This window comes from Perognathus longimembris, chromosome 12 (genome assembly GCF_023159225.1).
Source record: "Perognathus longimembris pacificus isolate PPM17 chromosome 12, ASM2315922v1, whole genome shotgun sequence".
NCBI lineage: Eukaryota > Metazoa > Chordata > Mammalia > Rodentia > Heteromyidae > Perognathus > Perognathus longimembris.
In genome coordinates, this window is record NC_063172.1 from 26,247,788 (window position 1) to 26,269,842 (window position 22,055).

The following is a 22,055-nucleotide window of genomic DNA, read 5'->3' on the forward strand; positions in this document are numbered from 1 at the left end:
TATTAAATGTAAATAAAATAAGTACTATTCAAAACCAACAATTTTTTTAAAAACATGCAGCAAAACAAGGAAGGAATACTACTACTTTCTTAAAAGGAAAACTCTATAGACATTACTTTACCATGTAAGGGTTTCCTAATGAAAAGAGGCAAATAACTTGTACCCAAGTATTGTAGTAAAATTAAATGGAGTAACAGAATAAAAATAAATCCAATTCAATTTATTTGGATTGTGATTTTTTTCCCTCTCAAATCAATTTGCTTTCCAAAAGTTAGAATAAATCATTTTAAATTTATACTTTAAATAAGGTACAAATATATTTGCTAGTCTCCTCAAGGACTCATTGCTTGGAAAATGCAAGAGAATGTAGATGTCATGTGGTATAATGAATGATTTAAAGAGACAGCAACCTTAATGAAATAAAGAAAAATTCCAAAAATACAAAATTAGCTATTTCAAAAAAATGGTACATACATAAGTAGGAACTACAATAAATGTACATTAAATGCAACTTGGAAGCCTATGCGATTTAGTATTTTGTCTTACAAATCACTAAAAAAAGATTGTCTCTTTAAATTTTTTTCAGTATTCTAATCCCCATGCAGAATTTTACAAGCTGACTCTAAAATGATTTGAAAGTCAATAATATGGTTGGAGCAACATACCAAAGGAAGTTTTCCTACTAAGCATTTTCCAAAAACATACAAATAAGGGATAAAACACACTTTAATTTCTATCAGGCAAACAAGGCCTTTACCTGAACCCTAGGAACAAAAGGCGTTGTTCTTCTACTAAGGCTTTGGCTCTGGTAAGCAAAATTAAAGAAAAAAGCAATAAAACAAAACCAAAAAAGACAACACGCTGGAACTAAAAGACCAAAAGTAAAAACAAACACATAAAACTATCCTTAAATACAATATTTCCATGAGAATATTTTAATCAAGTACTTTCATGTAATGAATGAATGAATATTGCTAAATTCTAAAATACATAAAAACAATACAAAATATTAGAATTTATCAGAAATTTAGCATGTAGTCATAATTAGAGGAATTAAGACTGAATAAAATAATATATTCTGGCTTGTGTACTCTGAAATAAGCATGATTATAATTTCTAGAATTAGGAAATAGGTTTTACCCTTATAAAGCCTATGCACGTATGAGGAATTGGGTCCAGGACCGACAACTACTATGGATGCTCAAATTCCATATATAAAAAGCATCATATTTGTGTAAAGCATACAGTTTCTGTTGTTTTAAGGTTACTTGTAATAACTGATACAATGTAAATGAATATATTCTTTTGGAGACAAATACAAGACAAAAGTCTGTACATGTTCATTACAAGAAAATCAAATGCAATTCTGGTTCAATCCCTTTATTTTCAATTCTCAAAATAAAATTTCATCTCTCTTTTCTTGCACTTGGACGTCATTTCTAAGAAATACAATAATCAGAATTCAGGGTTGTCCACATTTAAATCAGGGACAAAAGCGGGTTTATATCTATGGTTTTAAGAAAGGACCTAAAGATATTTAATTCTGCTTCCTTCATCAAGATTCCATTCCATTTCTCACATTTACTATGGATATCCTTCTCTTTCAAAATCATAATAGGTAAAAGCTTCCTTCCTTCCTTCCTTACTTTCTTCCTCACTGTGACATGAAAACAGACAATGAGTACTATGGCCCAATTCAAATATCCATAGACAAGCACAATTTAAGGCATAATTCTAAAAATCTAAAGGAAAACAGACTTAAAAAAGAAAAAACCAAGACAATGGTTCAATTGTGAGTAATTTTTCTCTCTTTCTCCAAGTCAAGAAAGTCTTATCTAAACTGCTTTCATTTTACTATGAAGATATGTTCAAAGGCCGAAATGTTCATATATGGAGTATGCTAATGATAGCTTCCTGCATAACCAAGGGTGGAAAATCATTAGCAAATGAAAGGGCAGGGGTTGTGAAATTCATCATTAGTAGACAAGCTGAAAGAAGGGACTAACAATGTATCCATAAAATAGACTTTATCCTGCATTCAAACCTGTTGTTTTAGATCAAATTTTAAATATTATACATAAGTAAATTTATACAGTACCTCACAAAACTTTTTTTTAAAGAAAAGGTATTTTCATATTAGTCTTTTAAAGCAAATGTTTCATCATCTTCTAAAAAGACCTAAACAAGCAACTCGGATTTCTAAAGTCAATATATTTAAACTTTGTATATAATGCTTCAAGAATATCAATTTTTTAAAATAATTTTAAAGATTAAAATTCAGAAAAAGAACTCTTTTCTTTTTTTTTTTTTTTTTTGGCCAGTCCTGGGCCTTGGACTCAGGGCCTGAGCACTGTCCCTGGCTTCTTCCCGCTCAAGGCTAGCACTCTGCCACTTGAGCCACAGTGCCGCTTCTGGCCGTTTTCTGTATATGTGGTGCTGGGGAATCGAACCTAGGGCCTCGTGTATCTGAGGCAGGCACTTTTGCCACTAGGCTATATCCCCAGCCCAAGAACTCTTTTCTTTATAGAACATTTTTCAGAGTCAAATTTCTACAGAGATATGAAAAAGACATATCTACTTAACGCACTTATTTTCCTCAAAGTTATATAAAATGAATAGTTGTAATATTTATAAAAAATTGAGTCCAAAAAAGTTTTAGAAATTTAGTTGGGGGAAATTTTGTGACTACAAAGCAACCATAGCCATTTAGCAAACAATATAAAGCAACCATCATTAAAAACAATTGTGTAATGTGTTCTATGGAAAGAAAGAGTTCTGAGTCTTTTCTCACTTAATAAAAAAAGATTTAGTTAGGTATTGGTGACTCAAGTCTGTAATCTTAGCTACTCAGGAAGCTGAGATCTGAGGGCTATGGTTCAAAACCTGCCTTGCCAGGAAAGTCTAGGAAAAATCTTATTTTTAATTAACCACTAAAAAGCCAGACGTGAAGCTGTGGCTCAAGTGTTAGAGCATTAGCATTGAGCAAAAACATTCAGAGAGTGTCTAAGCCCTGATTTCAAGCCCCAAGAGTCCTTTTGCTTCCTCAAACATGATTCAAACAAAAACTACTTAAATAGAAATGTGATTTTATAAAAACGGCTAGTATTTATTAGTTTTCAAAGAAAGTACAACAAAATTTGTAAATGAGAAATATATATATGAAAATAAGTAGAAAGATACTATTTATCGTAGAAAATGAACAAAGGCTATGTCTCTCAAATGAAAAAGTTCACTCTACTTACAAAACAGAAAACAACTAATAAAGAAAACCTCCTAACAGTGTCCATCTAGTTTTCTAGATAACTCCTGTTATTGTCAGCATTGTGGTCAAAAAGAAAAGACCTGTCCACTAAATTCTTCAATAATTTTTAATGTCTTAATTTTGGTTTTGCTTCTTTCATAGTTTTTTTCATCTAATGAAAATATTTCTGAAAAGGTCAAACTCAGCCCCTTCCCACTAAAAGTGAAAGAATTCCTTAGCTGATTTAAGAAAAACTTATCTCTATTGTTCTTAAAATAACAGCCCTAGTTTAGTTTTTAAATATAACAGTTTCCAATTAAATTCACTATTTGAATATTGAGCAATTAATTAGCATTTTAGGATGTTCCATGTGTAATCATCACCAATCTTATTGGAAATTAATACAACTGAATAAAATTGAATGTATTAAAATATTACAGTGGTCTCCAAAGGGAACATGAACCAATCAATTGAAAACAAATAAGAACTCAGCCAAGTTCTGTTGACTTATATCTGAAATCTAGCTACTCGGGAGGCTGAGATCTGAGGATGGTGTTCAAAGTAAGCTAGGACAGGAAAGTCTGTAAGATTCTGATCTCCAACTAACCACCAGAAAACAGAAAGTGGTATTGTGGCTCAAAGTGGTAGAGCCCTAGCTTTTCAGGGACAGCATCCAAGCTCAAAAACTTAATGTATTTATTTATTACATAAACAAATTTGCAAAGATTTTCAAGCAGGTACATAATTCCAACTGTAAAAATCTTATTAGAAAATGTGTAAATCACCTAATAGGAAATTAACTAGTATATCTATTACATATCATCACCTCATATTTTAAAATAATAGTGAAAATGTAATGATTATAAAATTCATTTCAAGTTCCCTAAGGCTGAAATCAAGAATCTATAAATATTGACTTTTATTTTAAATACAACCTTTGCGTAATCCAACACAGAATCTTAAGAATCTATGACAATTTATAGTCATTTTGAAGTATAGAAAAAGATCCTGACCTTGAATTTTAGAATAATTATGAAGGCAAAGTAGTTTTGGTAATGTCATAAAATCTATCTCTCATTCAATTCCAGGAAATCTAACTCTTATAAAGAAGCATTACAATAAATAATCAAAACTCAATTTCAACTACAGTTATTAAAAATGAAAAGATGGTCAAAAGCATAATAAGTATGTTCAGATGAAAATTTAATTTTATAAAATCTAGAATGATACTTTAAAAACACCATTTAAGGTTCTAAAAAGAGAAATTAATGATTACATACTGAAAGTTGTCCAGATAAGAATTGTGGAACATCTCTTAACATGCCAGGGCTCACAGGAGAGGTAACGGAAATAGAAGGACGATCCATTTTTTGAGATTCAAATGAGCTAGAACCTGAAAAACATAAAGAACAATAAAAGTAGTTCTTCATTAATTAAGAATCTTTGCCATATATCCTACAAATTTTATAAAATGTCATTATACACAACACTTTCTTAACCACAATATTGTAAATATCCTTGGAGATGTCCTTCTTGTTGTTGCTGTTGAAAAGTGTAAGTTCAGTTTAGGAATTCTTTTAGTACTAACTGCAACCATTTTTCTGTACCAAACATAATAGAGACAAGTCTAACTCAGAAATTACTTTATCTGATATTGTACTATACTCAGCATTAAATAATATATTAAAATTTACAAATAGACAAAGACATAAATCAACAAAAAAACTCAAAAATAGTTTAGGTTTTAATGGTAGCCATGTAAATATTAGAATGTCCAAAATCATTAAAAATTGCTAGAAGATAGTTTGCAAAATATGTCTCTTGAAGAATAGATTAAATCAGATTCTCAAAAGGAAGTGAGTATAATAAAAGCCAGAATCACAGCACCCAATCGTTCTAGCTATAGTATCTTTCTGTGTAGAGGAAGGAACAAGTGTATAGAAGTGAGGATAATAGCATACTGGAGAAGTTATGTGTCTAGAATTCTGAACTATGAATTTTAATATTAATGAAGTATGCAATAAAAGATGTGTTTGAGGAAGATGATTTGGGAAAGAAAAGACAAAAACACAGTTGAGAACATGTAGAATTCAATTAGACAATAACAGTAAAGACTACAAAAGGAGGAATTCAGTTGATCACACAAAGTTTTTAAAATGAGATCTCTAGAGGAGGACTTGCAGCTTAGATGGTATAGCACTTGCCTCACATGCATGTGACCCTGGATTTCATTCCCAATACCACAGTGAGAACAAGAGAAACAGAGAATCAGGTTTCCAACCTATTAAGGAGGCTGAGATTTGAGGATCACAGTTTAAAGTTAACCAGAGCAAGAAAGTCGGTAAGATTCATTATCTCCATTAAACTATATAAAAAAAAAAAAAAGCCAGAAGTGGAGCTGTGGCTCAAAGTGGTAGGGCACTAGAACTGAGCACAAAAGCTAAGGGACAGTGTCTAGACCCTAAGTTCAAGGTCCAGGACAAGAACAAAAATAAGTGAACAAAACTTTTCCTTGCCCTATAGAATTGTTGTGAGAATTGTGGTAACGCAGATACAACATCAAATGTAGTTGCAAGTGCTAAATATAATGAGAGCAGTATGGATAAAGTAATAGTATTGCAAAATAACATTATTTCTTTAGTATGTTATTCTTTTCATGTGATCATGATCACCATTGTGTTGCCACTAAATTATTAAAATAACCCTCTCCCTGGTCTCCCTGCCTTATCCTTCGCTCCATCTAACCTACTCTCAATATAGGAGCTAATTTTTTTATTGTGTATTTTTTTTAACTTTCTTTATTGTCCAAGTGATCCACAGAGGGGTTACAGTTTTATACATAAGGCAGTGAGTACATTTCTTACCCACCTTGTTACCTCCTCCCTCATTTTTCTCCCACCTTCCCCCTCCCCATGAGTTGTACACCATGTAGTTTTGTAAAGTATCGCTGATGCATTGGGTTTGTCTTTTTATCTTTTGTCTCTCAATTTTGGTATTCCCTTTCCCTTCCCTAGTTCCGATACATGTACATACAATATCCAGGGTACTAAACTCAGTTATAGTGATATCAGGGGTAAAACCACACATCCCCACTTTTGGGCATCTACCCAAAAGATTACAAGCAAGACCATATTAAAGCCACCAGCACAACTATGTTCATCACAGCACAACTTGTCATTGCTCAAATATGGAACTAATCCAGATGCCCCTCAGTAGATGAATGGATCAAGAAAATGTGGTACCTATACACAATGGAATTCTATGCCTCTATCAGAAAGAATGGCATTGTCCCATTTATAAGGAAATGGAAGGACTTGGAAAAAACCATATTAAGTTTTTTTAGTCTTATTAATGTGATGCTTTATTGCTTCACTCATGTGTTTGGTGCCAAAGCCTTTTCTCCTTTGTTATCACCTTTTTCCTCAGTCCTGGGGCTTAAACTCAGGGTCTAGGAACTGTCCTAGAGTTTTTTTGTTCAATGCTAACACTCTACCACCTGAGCCACAGCCCCACTTCCAGCTTTATGGTGGTGAATTGGAGATAAGTCTCATGGAATTTACTGCTTCAAACCACAAACTTCAGTCTCACCCTCCTCAGTAAAAATGGCAATAAGGAGCAGGTGCCAGTGGCTCACACCTATAGTAGCTAATTTTTAAAAGACAAATGTCCCTTTAAAAGCATTCTCTATCCTTTGTCTCTCGATTTTGGTATTCTCTTTCCCCTCCCTAGTTATAATATGTGATATACAGTATACAGGGTACTAAGATCAGATACAGTGATAGCAAGGGTAAAACCATGCGATGGGAATACGAGAGAAAAAAAGAAAAAAAAAGGTACGGTTTCACATGGCATGTTGAAAATAATTACAACAATGGCATACCACTGGTTGCCATAATATGGAGCATCTCCTTATATGTTCATACAGATATAGCTATTGGGCTATTGTGATCTTCTGCTATGACTAAACTAAACATGTACTAATTATTCCCTAAGAGGGAAACCATAGAGTCCATGTTTCTTTGGGTCTGGCTCACTTAGTATGATTTTTTTTCCAAGCCCATTCCAAAAGCAATACTTACAAAACCATTTGGTGTAAACAACTGTACAACTCATGGCGGGGAGAAAAAAAGGGGAAGGGGGAGGTGGGGGAAAAATGAGGGAGGAGGTAACAAGTTGGGTAAGAAATGTACTCATGGCTGGGGATATGGCCTAGTGGCAACAGTGCTCACCTCGTATACATGAGGTCCTGGGTTCAATTCCCCAGCACCACATATACAGAAAATGGCCAGAAGTGGTACTATGGCTCAAGTGGCAGAGCCAAAGAAACAAAAAGAAGCCAGGGACAGTGCTCAGGCCCTGAGTCCAAAGCCCAGGACTGGCCCAAAAAATTTAAATAAATAAATAAATAAAACAAACAAGAAATGTACTCACTGCCTTACATATGAAACTGTAACCCCTCTGTACTTCACTTTCACAATAAAGGAAAAAAGAATAGAAAAGCATTCTCTACATGTGCAGAAAATTATGTTATATGTTCCCTCAGAGGCAAAAAGAAAACAACAAAAATCAGTCTTTACAGTGGCTTCAGAAGCATATGTAACTTGATTGTCCATTACTCCTACATCCTCCTTTGTAATGTCTCTCTCTTGCTCACCTGATCATCTCCAATGGCCCTTTTCATGTCTCTTTAAAGGCACCTTAAACTTTCTAGCCTTACACTGCAACATGTGATCTGTGATCTCTATACCTGAAAAGCTTTTCTACAGATAGACAATCGTTCAAAAATATACGTTTATCAAAACTCAAGACTGGAAGGGGAACATCAAAATGAAGAGACAATAAAAGGTGAATTAATGCAACAGCAATACTTACAAGACAATATGCTGTAAAACAACTGTACAACTGGGGGGAAGGGGGATCTAGGGAGCGAGGAAGATGGGAGAAAAGTGAAGGAGGAGGTAATTGTATGGTTATTATAGAATTTTGTTCTTTTTCCCACAGAGACATGAAATGATACTATATATTTCATCTTCATATGATTATATATCTGTTAAAATGTTATTATATTTCATTAATAAAATATTTCATTTGGCCAGCAGTACTTCATTTGAACAGCAGTACTAATAGCATATTCTTCTAGGGAAAAAAATTAAACTTACTGGACTCCATTTGTACATGTGTGCTGTCAGGTATTCTAGGTATATCTCTGAAATGATAGAAAAAGAGAACAAGAAACTTTCAATAATTAATACAATGACTTTTAATCATTATTAATCTATATGATAATTAGGCAGTATCAAATGAAATAACTGTGCATGACAAAGGTATCCTAAAAGTAAGAAACGACAAAGTTCTTTCTGGCAAACAAAACTTGAGGCTAACCACAAATATTTAAAAGAGATTAAAATTTATATGTATCTATGGGATAAGTTAATGAAAACATAAACATTATTTTCCTTATGCTTCTCTACACAGTTACACTCTAAAAATTTTTGTATCCAACTAGGTACGTTTTTAAAAACATTGAAATTCCATCCTACTCATTATTTACACATTCTGTTAATGAAATTTTAACATTTTGATGGCAACTAGAACTTTAAAATGTAGCAACTTCATTGAGAAAAAGGCAAATATATATATAATTAATTTACCTTATTGTTATTATAGAGGTGACACATAGAGGGATGACATTTACATGTATTATGTGCAAGAAGTACATTTCCTTTCATATGGTGTCATCTATTTCCTCATTCAATAAAACCTTTAAAAACTTACCTTGTAACTATTTACATAGGAAAATAATACATTTTAAATTATAATTCTAATATCCTGAAGTAGTTGTACAACCTAGTTACTATTCAACAGATCAATTTGTAAGTACACTACATATTGATCAATATCATGGATTTCACCATTCTACCCCATCCCTTCCAATGCAAATGTTCCCCTCAATTTTCTTAGCTTCATAGGATATACATTATTAGGACAGCATTCCCTACTCCCTTCCTCACTGCATTCATCTACCCTCCCTCCCTTTGACCTTGCCTCCACACTTTTTAAATGATGGTTTCCTGGTATTCATTTTGTTGGGCTGTGAATTTGGCTTTTTATGAATCATACCATTTCAATTCTCCCCTGCAAATACTATACTTGAATCAATACATTTGTGAATACTTGGGTACAACCCCACATGTGTTTACCTGTATATAAATTATAAATTAGCTCCAGCTTTCACATATGAGAGAAAACACACATCCTTTGTCTCTCTGGGACTGACATTACACTTAACATTATTTTTCCAGGTCCATCCAATTTCTTTGCAAATGATGTAATATCATTCTTCCTAATGGATGTGTATAATTCCATTGTGTACATAGACCACATTTTCTTGATCCATTTATCCATTTAAGGGTGCCTAGGCTATTTTCATTCTAAGAATATGGTGAATAATGTGACAACAAATATGGTTGTGCAAGTGCTTTACTGTATCGCGATTGTAATCATATAGATAAATGCCCAAGAGCAGTATTGCTGGATCATGGGGTAAGGTTTTTTTGTTTGTTTGCTTTTTTTGTTATTTTTATTGTTATTGTAAAAGTAGCATACAGAGGGGTTACAGTAACATGTCACGTAATAAGTACATTTCTTTTTTAATTAGTGTCACCTCTTCCCTCATTTTCTCCCAGTTTTTCCCTCCCTATCAACCTCCCCAATAAGTTGTATAGTTAATTTTCAACATGATGACTAGCCAATATCACTGCTGCATTTGTTCCCCTTTGTCCCATCATTTCCGTGCTCCCATAGTATAGTTTTACGTTTACTTTTTTGAGGAATCTCCAAGCTGCTTTCTACAGTGGTCAAACCAGATTACATTCCTACCAGCAGTGCATTTGGACTCCTTTTATTCCACATATTCACCAGTATCTGTTGTTTGTATCCTTGCTGAAGGCCATTCTAATTAGGGTGAGATGGAATCTCAGAATTGTTTTGATTTGCATTTCCTTCACAGTCAGAGATGTTGAAGATTTTTTTCATGTGTCTATTTGACTTTTTACTTCTTTTACAAAGAAGTAAAACTGTGTTTATTAACTGGTTTGTTGATTCCTTGAAGGTTTTGTTTCTTGAACTCTTCGTACATTCTGGATATTAGGCCACTGACTAATGTATAGCTGACAATGATCTCCCATTCAGTAGGCTGTCTTTTTAGCTTGTTAACTGTCCTTTGCCAGGCAGAACATATATATAATCAAGCTGAATTACAGAGAGGTTACAGTTACATACATAAGGCATTGGATACATTTCTTGTACTGTTTGTTACCTCGCCCCTCATTCCCCCCTCCTCCCTCCCCCTTTCCCTCTCCTCCCCCCATGAGTTGTTCGGTTCATTTACACCAAACAGTTTTGCAAGTATTGCTTTTGTAGTTGTTTTTTTTTACCCTGTGTCTCTTGATTTCGGTATTCGCTTCCAATTTCCTAGTTCTAATACCAGTATACCCAGTTTCCAATATACTCAGATAAGATACAGAGAAAGTTTAGGTACAACCACAGGAAGGTGATACAAGAAGATCATCAATAATAGAGGCTACAGTTACATATGGCACGTTGAAAGTAGTTACAACTGTGATATAACCATCGTTTCCATACCGTGGAATTCATTTCACTTAGCATTATCTTGTGTGTTCATAAGGGTATAGCTATTGGGCTCCTGTGATCCTCTGCTGTGACTTGCCTAAACCTGTGCTAATTATTCCCTATAAGGGAGACCATAGAGTCCATGCAGAAACTTCTTAGTTTGATGCAACCCCATTTGTCAATTCTTGAATTTGCTGAGTCCTTGGAACTTCACTCAGAAAGTTCCTGTGTATACCAAGAAGTTCTGCTTCTCCTAGTTCTTCCTACAGGAAGTACTATCATGGTTTCAGGTCTGTCTTTGAGGTCTTTGATCCATTTTGAATTAATATTAGTTCAGGGTAACAGGGCTCCCTGTGGATATCCAGTTTTCCCAACACCATTTGTTGAAGAGACTGTCTTTTCCATACTATGTTTCTGTCCCACTTATTTTTAGATGGCTGTAGACCTGTAGGTTTATTTCTGGGTCTTCTGTATTCCACTGGGCCTCTAGCCTGTTTCTGTGCCAGTACCCAAATGTTGGCATTAGTATAGGTGTGTGACACAGTTTGATTTTTGGAATTGTTATATCTCCAGCACAACATTTTCCCCCCAGGACTACTTTTGGGATATTTTTGTAGTTCCATGGAAATTTTTGGACTGTTTTCACTATCTCTGTGAAAAAATGACATTTTTTATTTTGATGAGTATTTCACTGAATTTGAATTTGTAGTTGTCTTAGGCAGTATTGCCATATTCATGATATTAATTCTGACAATTCAGGAACATAAAAAACATTTCCACTTCTGAATATCTTCTTCAATTTCTTTCTTCAAAGTTTTTTTTTTTAATTTTCATTGTAAAAGCCCTTCACTTCCTTGGTTGATTCTTATATATATATATATATATTTTTTGAGACTACTGCAAATGGAGTTACTTTCTTGACTTCACTCTGTTTTTTTCACTGAAAAAGTACAGAAAGGCTATTGATTTTGTAGATTTATTTTATACCTTTCCCAAAAATATTTATCAGCTCTATGAGCTGATAAAAATCTCTATGGTCCCTTAGATATTGGATCATATCATCTGCAAATTGGGATAGTTTGACTTCTTCCTTCCCTACTTAGACTCCCTTTATGTCATTCTCTTGTTTTATTGCTCTAGTAGAGAATCATATGCTAAAAGGGAGTGGAGAAAATGGGTATCCTTGTCTTGTTCCTGATTTAAGAGGAAATGGTTTCACTTTTCACCTTTTAGTATGATGCTGGCTGTAATTTTCCTCATTAACAACCTTTTTTTTTTTTTTTTTTTTTTGGCCAGTCCTGGGCCGTGGATTCAGGGCCTGAGCACTGTCCCTGACTTCTTTTTGCTCAAGGCTAGCACTCTGCCACTTGAGCCACAGTGCCACTTCCGGCCATTTTTCTGAATATGTGGTGCTGGGGAATCGAACCCAGGGCTTCATCTATACGAGGCAAGCACTCTTGCCACTAGGCTATATTCCCAGCCTAACAACCTTTTTAATGTTGAAGAATGTGCTAACTATTCCTAGCCTCTTCAAAGTTTTTGTCAAAGGGATGTTGGATTTTTTTTCTATTTTATTGTATTGTAAGGGTGATATGCAGAGGGATTACAGTTACATAAGTAAGGTATTGAGTAAGTTTCTTGTGGAACAGTGTTACCCCCTCCCTTGTTTTTCCCACTTATTCTTACCCTGACTCCCCTTCACCCAAGTGGTAAAGTTCATTTCCAGCTTAGTGTCTTGTGAATACTGCTGTTGCATTGGTTCATCCTTTGTCCTTTGTCTCACCATTTTGTTATTTCCCTTCCTTTTCCCTTTCCCTTCCCCAAATCAGATAAACACATATACAAGATATAGGACACCAAAACAAAAACAGTAACAACAGGGGATGAACCAAAGAAAAAAATAAGACAGAAAAAAGAAATAACTTCACCCAAAACATTAAAAAACAAAAACAAAGAAACAAACAAAACCCTCTTGTTTCCATACCTTGGAACATATGACTATAAAAAATGATGCTAATTGAACTCTAGGGCTGGGAATATGGGAATATGGCAAGAGTGCTTGCCTCATATACATGAAGCCCTGGGTTCGATTCCTCAGCACCACATATATAGAAAATGGCCAGAAATGGCACTGTGGCTCAAGTGGTAGAGTGCTAGCCTTGAGCAAAAAAAAAAGAAGCCAGGGATAATGCTCAGGCCCTGAGTCCCAGGCCCAGGACTGACATACATACATACATACATACATACATACATACATACATACATACATACATACATGAAATGAACTCTAAGATATGGGATGCTAGATTTTGACAAATGTATTCTGCATCTATTGAGATGATGATGTTATTTTTGTCTTCAGTTCTGTTAGTGTGTTGCATTACATTTATTGATTTACATGCACTGAACCTTACACTCCTGGAATGAATCTCACTTGATTGTAGCATATAATTTTTTTTAATTATTTGTTAAATCTGGTTGACAAGTATTTTAGTAAGCAGTTTTGCATCTATTCATCCAAAAGATCAGTCTAGATATCTTTTAGTTTGTTGTTATTGTTATTAAATCTCCATGGTTTGGGGTAAATGTAATACTGGCTTCATAGAATGACATTGATAGTGATCATTCCCTTTCTATTTCATGTAAGAGTTTGTAGAGTATTCTTACAGAATTCAGTTGTAAAACAATATGGGACTGGACTTTTCTTTGTCCTGATAGATTCACAGCTGAAGAGTAATACTTACTTGATGAGATAGGTAGTTAGAATCAGTCAGAAAATTATACAAAAAATTATAAATTGTTGAAAATACTAAACAAAATATGACCTGAGAACACTTTAGTACCAAACTGATCAGTACAGTTTTACATTACAGTACATTACTACTAAAGTTGAAAAGACAAAAAAAAAATGAATAAGATTTTATAGGCAAGATTCTTGGAAAAGAACATTTCTATAAAATTAAGCAAATAACCCAAATCATTATTTTGGGCATAAAAAGAGATTAAAATAATACAATCTAATCATTTCCTTAATGAATTAAAACTTGACTTTATGAATCATGTAACTTGTGTGCAAGGACAGGAGGGGAAACTAGGAAAAAGTAAAGGAAGGGGTGACAAAATACAAAAAGGAAATGTACTCATGTGATTTATGAAATGTTAACACCTCTATAAACATCTTAATAATTACAATAAAATTATATTTTAAAATGTACATTATTATTCTACAACAAAAATTTTCTATGGTGTTCATACTAGAATGCTGTTACCTAAATATAAACTTAATAATAAATTGATATCTTATATAATTTCCATGACTTTTGTTTTATAACTGTATCTTTTTTATTGACAGAGACATTTTCTATGCAGAAAATAGTACTGGACTATTAAGGATTAATTATTATCATTAAAAGGTTACATTCATTGTCATCTTTTAGAAATAATCCATACGCAACAAATTACAAAGAATATTCTGGTTTGGGTCTGATTTGAAACTTCTTAGGCACATGCTTTTGGTTCTTTCTTTCATAGATTAAAATCTTTTTAAACAAATACATGACTTTGGAACTACAGTTGATCATCATTTTTATGTTATAGATAACATAGTTCATGCAACATACCTTAGTGTTAATATCTACAATAGTGCTTTCTACCTACAGTAATTAACTATATTTTATCATAGTCACATAAAAGTTTATGATATTTGGTAAGGTTTTTGGCACAGAAGAAAGAAAGTTGATTTCAAAATAATTTATGTTCATAAAGTAGTTAGATATTTTGGACTTCTGAATACAATTTGGTTAGTAGTAGTCAATTTATACACTTACAAAGTGCTAAAACCAACTTACCCAATTGGCCTGGAAACAACAAGCTCTACTTGTGGCTCAGGTTTGGATTCTAGAATGATGTTGTACACTTCCTCAAATGTAGCTCCTTGCAATAGCCTTCCATTCCATTCTAGCACTTCATCACCTGTAACATCAATAACACTAAGATTAAAGATAAAAACAGGGGCTGGGGATATAGCCTAGTGGCAAGAGTGCCTGCCTCGGATACACAAGGCCCTAGGTTCGATTCCCCAGCACCACATATACAGAAAACGGCCAGAAGCGGCGCTGTGGCTCAAGTGGCAGAGTGCTAGCCTTGAGCGGGAAGAAGCCAGGGACAGTGCTCAGGCCCTGAGTCCAAGGCCCACGACTGGCCAAAAAAAAAAAAAAAAAAAAGATAAAAACAACCCAAAATGACAATGGTCAGAAAAGAAATAAAAGAAGTACATACAACTTGTCTCTAATACTAATTCAAATTGCAAACAATTACAAAGATCAACTCTTTTAAGATTTTGTTACTCTGTACTGTAGGTTCTAGCACATAGGCAAATAAGTACCTTATTTTTCATTGAGTAAATTTCTTTGTAATGAGCTTCATAATTAGTGTCAGGTCTAATAATGGATACCTGTAATCCCAGCTACATGGAAGATAAAGAGGATCACTATTTGAGGTCAGCCAAGGTAAAAAAGTTGGTGAGATCACATCTCAATCGACAAGCAATCATGATGGAACATGCAATGGTCTCAGCTACATGGAAAGTACAGATAGAGTTCTCCATTCAAGGTTCGCCCCATAGCAATACTATGCAATATGAAAACCTATCCACAAAATTAGGCAAAAAAGGGTTAGAGATGTGGTTCAAATGGTAAAGCACTTGTGTGGTTATTATGAGCGCCGTTCAAAGTCTAGTACAACTGAAAATAATAATCATATCATGACAATCATTATCATCTTATCAAATCATCCTCAAGGATTGCTCCATCAGTACCCATTGTCCAGGTGATATGAAGTAACATATTTCAGAAAATATTCATTTGCTCATGAAGTTTGTTTCCTACACAGTGTTAGAATTTTTTACAAGGGAAAAATTAACGCTTATGGAAAACAAAACAACCTAATGCTAGATGCAAATTAGGATACCTATCACTAAAAGTATAAAATTAATAAATATGAAAGTTTCTGTGTCTAACTCAAGATATAATAGAAAAGAAAAAACAGGGATAATTGTACATTCATGGATAAAGGTTTTCATATAAATGAAATAAACTCTAGATTATTGGCCAAATCATTTTAAATGGGAATAACTCTTTCTAAATTATTCATGTTTAACCTTTTAAATGAAAATAATCAACAATAAAAACCTACCTGGCCTAAGATGTCCTACAGTATCAGCTAAACTTCCTTTTTTTACTTTGGTAATAAATGCACAGAGACGACCTGATTCAGTCATTTTTCCTCCTACAACCTGTTTAAAAGAAGAAAGTATTTAAGCTGTCATCAGGCTAAAATGAACATAGTTGAGGATTCAAGTAAAAAATATCTAGAACTGTGGCTTCTAAATTAGTAATTTAATGTACTAAAAGCATTTCTTGAATAAAATGATGTTTCTATTGAGAAAAGTTGATTCCAAAGAACCCATTCTTTTTACATATTCCCAATGTGTTGTATTTGACTCTTTGTTGAAAATGTTGCAAACCTATAACAAATGTCTATTTCTGTCCTAAAATTAGAATTCTTTTATTTACCAAAACATATGCTATTAGTACACATGTACACACATACACACACACACACACACGCACGCACACACACACACATTTCCAGTTAGAAATGTTAAAAACTATAAAATAAAATATTCTCTTCAGGGTCCAGAAATTTTCATTAAAAGATAATAAACTTGTACTATAGAAAAGTCCTTCTTTCTTCTCTGTTTGAGATTAGTATGTATTAATTTAGAGGAAAAGATAACTTTCTAATCTAGAGAAAATATATTTCGTTAATTTTTCTGTGATTACAACATTAAATGTTCATTATTATAGGTATACTGATATGTTTAATAATGTGATGGCCCTTTTTTGAGAAAACTACAAAATTTACTTAATTTCACCAGAAGCATTGCAAAACTTAAACCACATGTAGCCCACATTTTCAACTGGCATGTTTGTTTAAAAATATATTTCAGAAAAAGAAAAAAACGTTAGGAGCTAGTGCTGGTGGCTCATGCCTATAATCCTAGCTACTCAAGAGGCTGAGATCTGAGGATCATGGTTTGAAGCCAGCACAGGCAGGAAAGATCATGAAACGGTTATCTACAATCAACCACCAGAAAACCAGAAGTGGTGCTGAGGCTCAAAGTGGCAAAGCTAACTAGCCTCGAGCAAAAGAGCTCAGGGACAGCACCCAGGTCCTGAGTTTAAGCCCTACACCAATCCAAAAAATAAAATAAAATAAAACAAAGAAAAGGAATATTTGTGCTTCTGTAAGGTATTAACCTCTTATAAAAATTAGTGCTGTGATTGACCAATCATCCTTCAATCAATACATCATTTTCATAGATGAAACATCAGCTAAATTTACTAACTACAATAAATAGGTCTGTTGCTATTCTAAGCTGAAAATACATCCAAAGGAAGAAATCATTAATACATCTTGTCTTATGTAATTACTCAACAACTACACTAAATGAAACTACACTGAAATTCATTAATACTAATGAGTTAGTCCAATGTTTGACTCTTAAAACTAAGTACAAAGGTCTTATAGGCTCATATCTATATGTAAATATTTTTAAACTGGGCTTATGAATTATTGTACTATTTATGGATTATCATTGAAATATTATAGTCTGTCCAACACTTCAATAAATGCTTGCATTCTGTTTTATTTAACTTCACTTTAAGAATTCAAGAATATTATTATCCCCATTGTACGGATGAGGAATTTGAGATAAAGAGAAATTTAGTTGTTCACAGTTATGTAGCTGGTAACTACAATGATTGAAATTCAAGGCAAAATCTCCTAACCTCTGCATTACATTTCTCCAATACTGCACTTGGTAGACTGGATTAAAATCCATCTTCCTGTGACATAAACAAATTACCTTTGTAAGCTGTCTTCTCTTCTGTTTTGAGTATTAAATAAGATGACAGATAAAAAATACTCACATTAATACCAAATACATAGTAGGTATCTGATAAATGTTAGTCACTCAATTCCACTGACATGCGATATTTTCTGCTAGTGGCTTATTTCTAAAATCCCCTAATGTAATATTTTTTAGGTTTCCAAACTTAAAGGAGTGTTCTAAAGTAGACCTCAGTATTAGAACACTTTGCTAGCCTGTACAAGGCCTTATGCACTTGATGTCTAGCACCACAAAAAAAAAATGACAATAAAGAATAAAAAAATTATTTCTCTCAAACATCATTCTAATAAAAATGCTATAAAATGGACATGTTATATTTCACAACTTTGCACAGTAATTAAAAAAACAAATGTTGGGCTCGGGATATGGCCTAGTGGCAAGAGAGCTTGCCTCGTATACATGAGGCCCTGGGTTCGATTCCCCAGCACCACATATACAGAAAACGGCCAGAAGTGGCGCTGTGGCTCAAGTGGCAGAGTGCTAGCCTTGAGCAAAAGGAAGCCAGGGACAGTGCTCAGGCCCTGAGTCCAAGGCCCAGGACTGCCCCCCCCCAAAAAAAAAAAAACCACAAATGTTTTAATATAATATAAAACTAGAAACAAAGAAAAATTAAGTTTAATCAATGTGTTTAGGATTCAAAGTTTTTCTTATCAGATTACTATTGATATCTTCCCAAATTACATATATGACTATTATTGTGGAAAGATTGCAACTTCTTAATAATACCTGGAGAATTAGAAGTTTGAGAGTTCTTCAAAATGGAAAGCAAAATCTCCTTAAAGTGTTTCAGGTAGCAAGAATTACTAAATTCTTTATCTTAAATTTGTAAAGTAGTATAGAGCCAAAATCTCATACATTTTATTTCATACCTTTAAGCCAAGCATTGCTCCTGAATCCCGAGGCACACTCCCATCTTTTAGGCGTTTATTTAATAAAATACGACCAATTAGTCGATCTCCATCTTTGGATGGCTGCCAAGTTACAGGATGCTGCCATATAGTATCAATAAACAAGAAAAATTAATGTTTCTTTTTGAAAAATAATCTTTGTACAATTTCTTTTAACCTTACAATTCTAAAGTGTTATGATTACACAAACCAGTTTTCATATCAAAATACTGGTCAAAGAGCTTACTACATTACTCTTATCACCTGAATTTTATAATTTCAAGTTTTTTTATCCAATTATGCTAAATCATACAGTTCTCTACCATAATACAAAATGTATGTGGATCTACAAAGTGTTAAAAAAAATCTTTTTTTCTCCTGCAAACACATGAAAGCAACTAACTACATGCTAAAAAGTAATTAAAACCTCATAGGTAGAAAAGAAATACTGACATTTTATGCATCTGAACACTCTCAAAATGAGAATTTCTGCTTCAAACACTTGGAAAGTTTTTATACCAAAAATTTTAAATCTCAAATATTAAAATATGAAATCTAAACTCATGATTAAGGTTTTCTTAAATCAATTTCTAAATTAAAATTCTACAATGGACAGTTACAAATTAATTGAATCTGCCCAGGAGAAATAATTTATTCAAATGTGAGAAAAGACACTATTTCTCACTTTGTAAAAGTTCCTTAATTCAGAATTTTTATCTATTTAGTATAATTGTAATAAATAATTCAAAGGTATCAATTGTTAAATAGCACTGAAAATAGTAGATTATTTCTCATGGCAGAACCAAGGCCTTTATACATCATAACACCATTCGACTATGAATAACAAAATAAATCATTTGTGTAATCATAGATCCAGTTATCTACAAGTAACATGCCATATCTTCATGCAAAATTTAACAAGCAAAAGACAAGCTCCAATCAGTCACATCTGTATGGTTAAAAGATTTTTAAATTTTCACTATTCTAAAAGCAAAAATAATAAATATGAAAGCAGATGGCAATGTATCTAATACTAATTAATACCACATTAAATGCAACAACAATAAATAAAAGAACAAAATGACAGTGAAAGGGAAAAAAGAAAAACAACATTTTCTGTGCAAACAGACCCAATTAGCTCCCTTTTGCCTGGGATTCAAACTATAAATAATTTAATTTTCATCCCAAGGAAAATACATGTAAGCAATCAAATAAGCCAATCCAAAAATTGTTTATCATTTATGGTTTATAATCACATAACCATATTCTCCATGAGACTATAGACAAAACATTCCTTTGTTCCTAAGTTTTGTTTTATTTACTTTTTCGGTATGCTGTTAAACAATAAAAAAAAACAGCAAAACACTTTTCTTGCATTTTGATTTGGTTGGTTGATTGATTTTGTTTTTCTTTTCTGCACCTTAAGAAATGCTACATTAACCCTTGAAATGCCCTGCCCTTTTAATATGTTCTGTTTAATGAGTGACAGAGAGCAAACAAAGACCAAATGAGCAGGTTAAAAGGCAGGCTCCACAATCTCAGTACCTTATCACTATGGCTATGCTCCTCGTTAAGTGTTGTGCTACTACAGGTATCTACCCCAGAGTCCTTAATCTGAGGCTCAGACCATTCCAAATCCTCTTCCAAAGAGTGGCCACCAAAGTACATCATTTTCTTTTGTCTCTCAGACCTGGTGTTAGAATCCGACAAAACTGCCTGCTCACTAGTTTTTCTTTTTCCCTTTTGACTGTCCCCTACAGGCGTGGGATAAAAAAAAAAAAAGAAAAAAAGATACAAAAAAAAAAAGGAAAAGAAAACATGCAAAGGTGTAAATAAAAAAAGGAAAAGTGAAATGATAACGGAAATTAAATAGTAAGGCTCCACATGTCTCACCAAAGACATTGGGGATGCCTCACTGCTATGCCAAGACGAATGGTCCAACCAGTTGTAATCCATGTCTCCTGCGAGAGTCAGATAGATAAAAGAATGCAGTAAAGGAGACAGTGGAAAAAAAAGACAGAAACATTATAAACCTTTTAAACTCTGTGATCCTGTCTAATTTTTAGAATTCTAGCTGCAGCACTTATTATATACAAGAGAAAGTTAAGATTGAAAATGAACAAAATTTACACAATGCAAAATATAAGACTATATACACTAGACAAATCCTACAGAACAAAAGTCTGAAGGAATAAAAAATAACAAAGTAATACCAAAAAAAAAAAAAAACCAACTTGATTATGCTAAGAAAGTAAAACACTATATCCCCAGGCACAGAAATTGACTCCTGTAACCCTGGTTACTCTAGAGGTAGAAAATGGGGAGATAGCACTTCAAGACCAGCCTTAGCAAAAAGTTTGTAAGACTCTCATCTCAATGTTAAAAAAGCTGTCATCCCAGCTAAGCAGGACCAGCTTGAATAAAAATACAAGATCCTCTCTGAAAAATAGCTACAGGAAAAAGTGTTGGAGCTGTGGCTCAAGTGGTAGAGAAGCCTGCCTAACAAGTGCAAGGTCCTGAGTTCATACCCAACTAGGGTCGAGCACTGGTGGCTCATGTTTGTAATTCCAGCTACGCAGGAGACTGAGATCTGAGAATCTTGGTTCAAAGTCAGCTCAGGCAGAAAAGCCTGTGAGACTCTTATCTCTGATAAACTACTCAGAAAAAGTCGAAGTGGCACTATGGCCCAAGAGGTAGAGTGCTAGCCATGAGCACAGTGAGGTTCAGGGACAGTGCCCAGGCTGGGAGTTCAAGCCCTAGGACTGGCAAAAAAAATATGTTACATAAAAGTTTTTCTGTGAAAATGGAAAAGATTCATTCAACTTTTCTTAATGCGATTGATTTAAATTTTACTTAAATAACATGAATTAGGACTACTTTAAAATAACTGTGTTCAGACATTGCTTTCTTACAAACGTAATGTCCTTATTTACTTCTTTTTTTTTTTTTTGCCAGTCCTGGGCCTTGGACTCAGGGCCTGAGCACTGTCCCTGGCTTCTTTTTTGCTCAAGGCTAGCACTCTGCCCAGGACTTCACGTATACGAGGCAAGCACTCTTGCCACTAGGCCATATTCCCAGCCCCTTATTTACTTTTAACTTTAAAAAAAATCTTTGTTCTAGTATATACCTGTACATGTTTTTAAATTTCATTTATACTTCAATTCATTTAAAAGTATCTTAATAGTTATTTATTGAACACCTTCTTACAGCAGCATGGAAACAAACACAGTCCAATGACATATAGAAATAGATAAAACACTATGAGAGTGCTTATTAAGATCTCATTTAGGGGGGCATGAGGGAAAAGTCAACAAACAGTACA

General features: G+C 33.6%; 1 protein-coding gene across 36 annotated transcripts in view; it reads right to left on the reverse strand.

Moving 5' to 3' along the window:
• Nucleotides 1-22,055, reverse strand: part of Rims2 (regulating synaptic membrane exocytosis 2) — a 380,757-nt gene that overhangs the window by 170,949 nt on the left and 187,753 nt on the right. For 20 of the 36 annotated variants that reach the window (XM_048358563.1, XM_048358557.1, XM_048358543.1 and 17 more), the window contains 6 exons: nucleotides 20,627-20,694; nucleotides 18,716-18,835; nucleotides 16,067-16,166; nucleotides 14,722-14,845; nucleotides 8,401-8,447; nucleotides 4,522-4,634 (listed from right to left, as the gene is read on the reverse strand). In XM_048358563.1, coding sequence (XP_048214520.1) covers nucleotides 4,522-4,634; nucleotides 8,401-8,447; nucleotides 14,722-14,845; nucleotides 16,067-16,166; nucleotides 18,716-18,835; nucleotides 20,627-20,694 — 572 coding nt within the window. Of the gene's footprint in view, nucleotides 1-757; nucleotides 806-4,521; nucleotides 4,635-8,400; nucleotides 8,448-14,721; nucleotides 14,846-16,066; nucleotides 16,167-18,715; nucleotides 18,836-20,278; nucleotides 20,488-20,626; nucleotides 20,695-22,055 lie in introns of all 36 variants that reach the window. The other 16 variants (XM_048358539.1, XM_048358538.1, XM_048358540.1 and 13 more) reach the window with 2 other exon arrangements.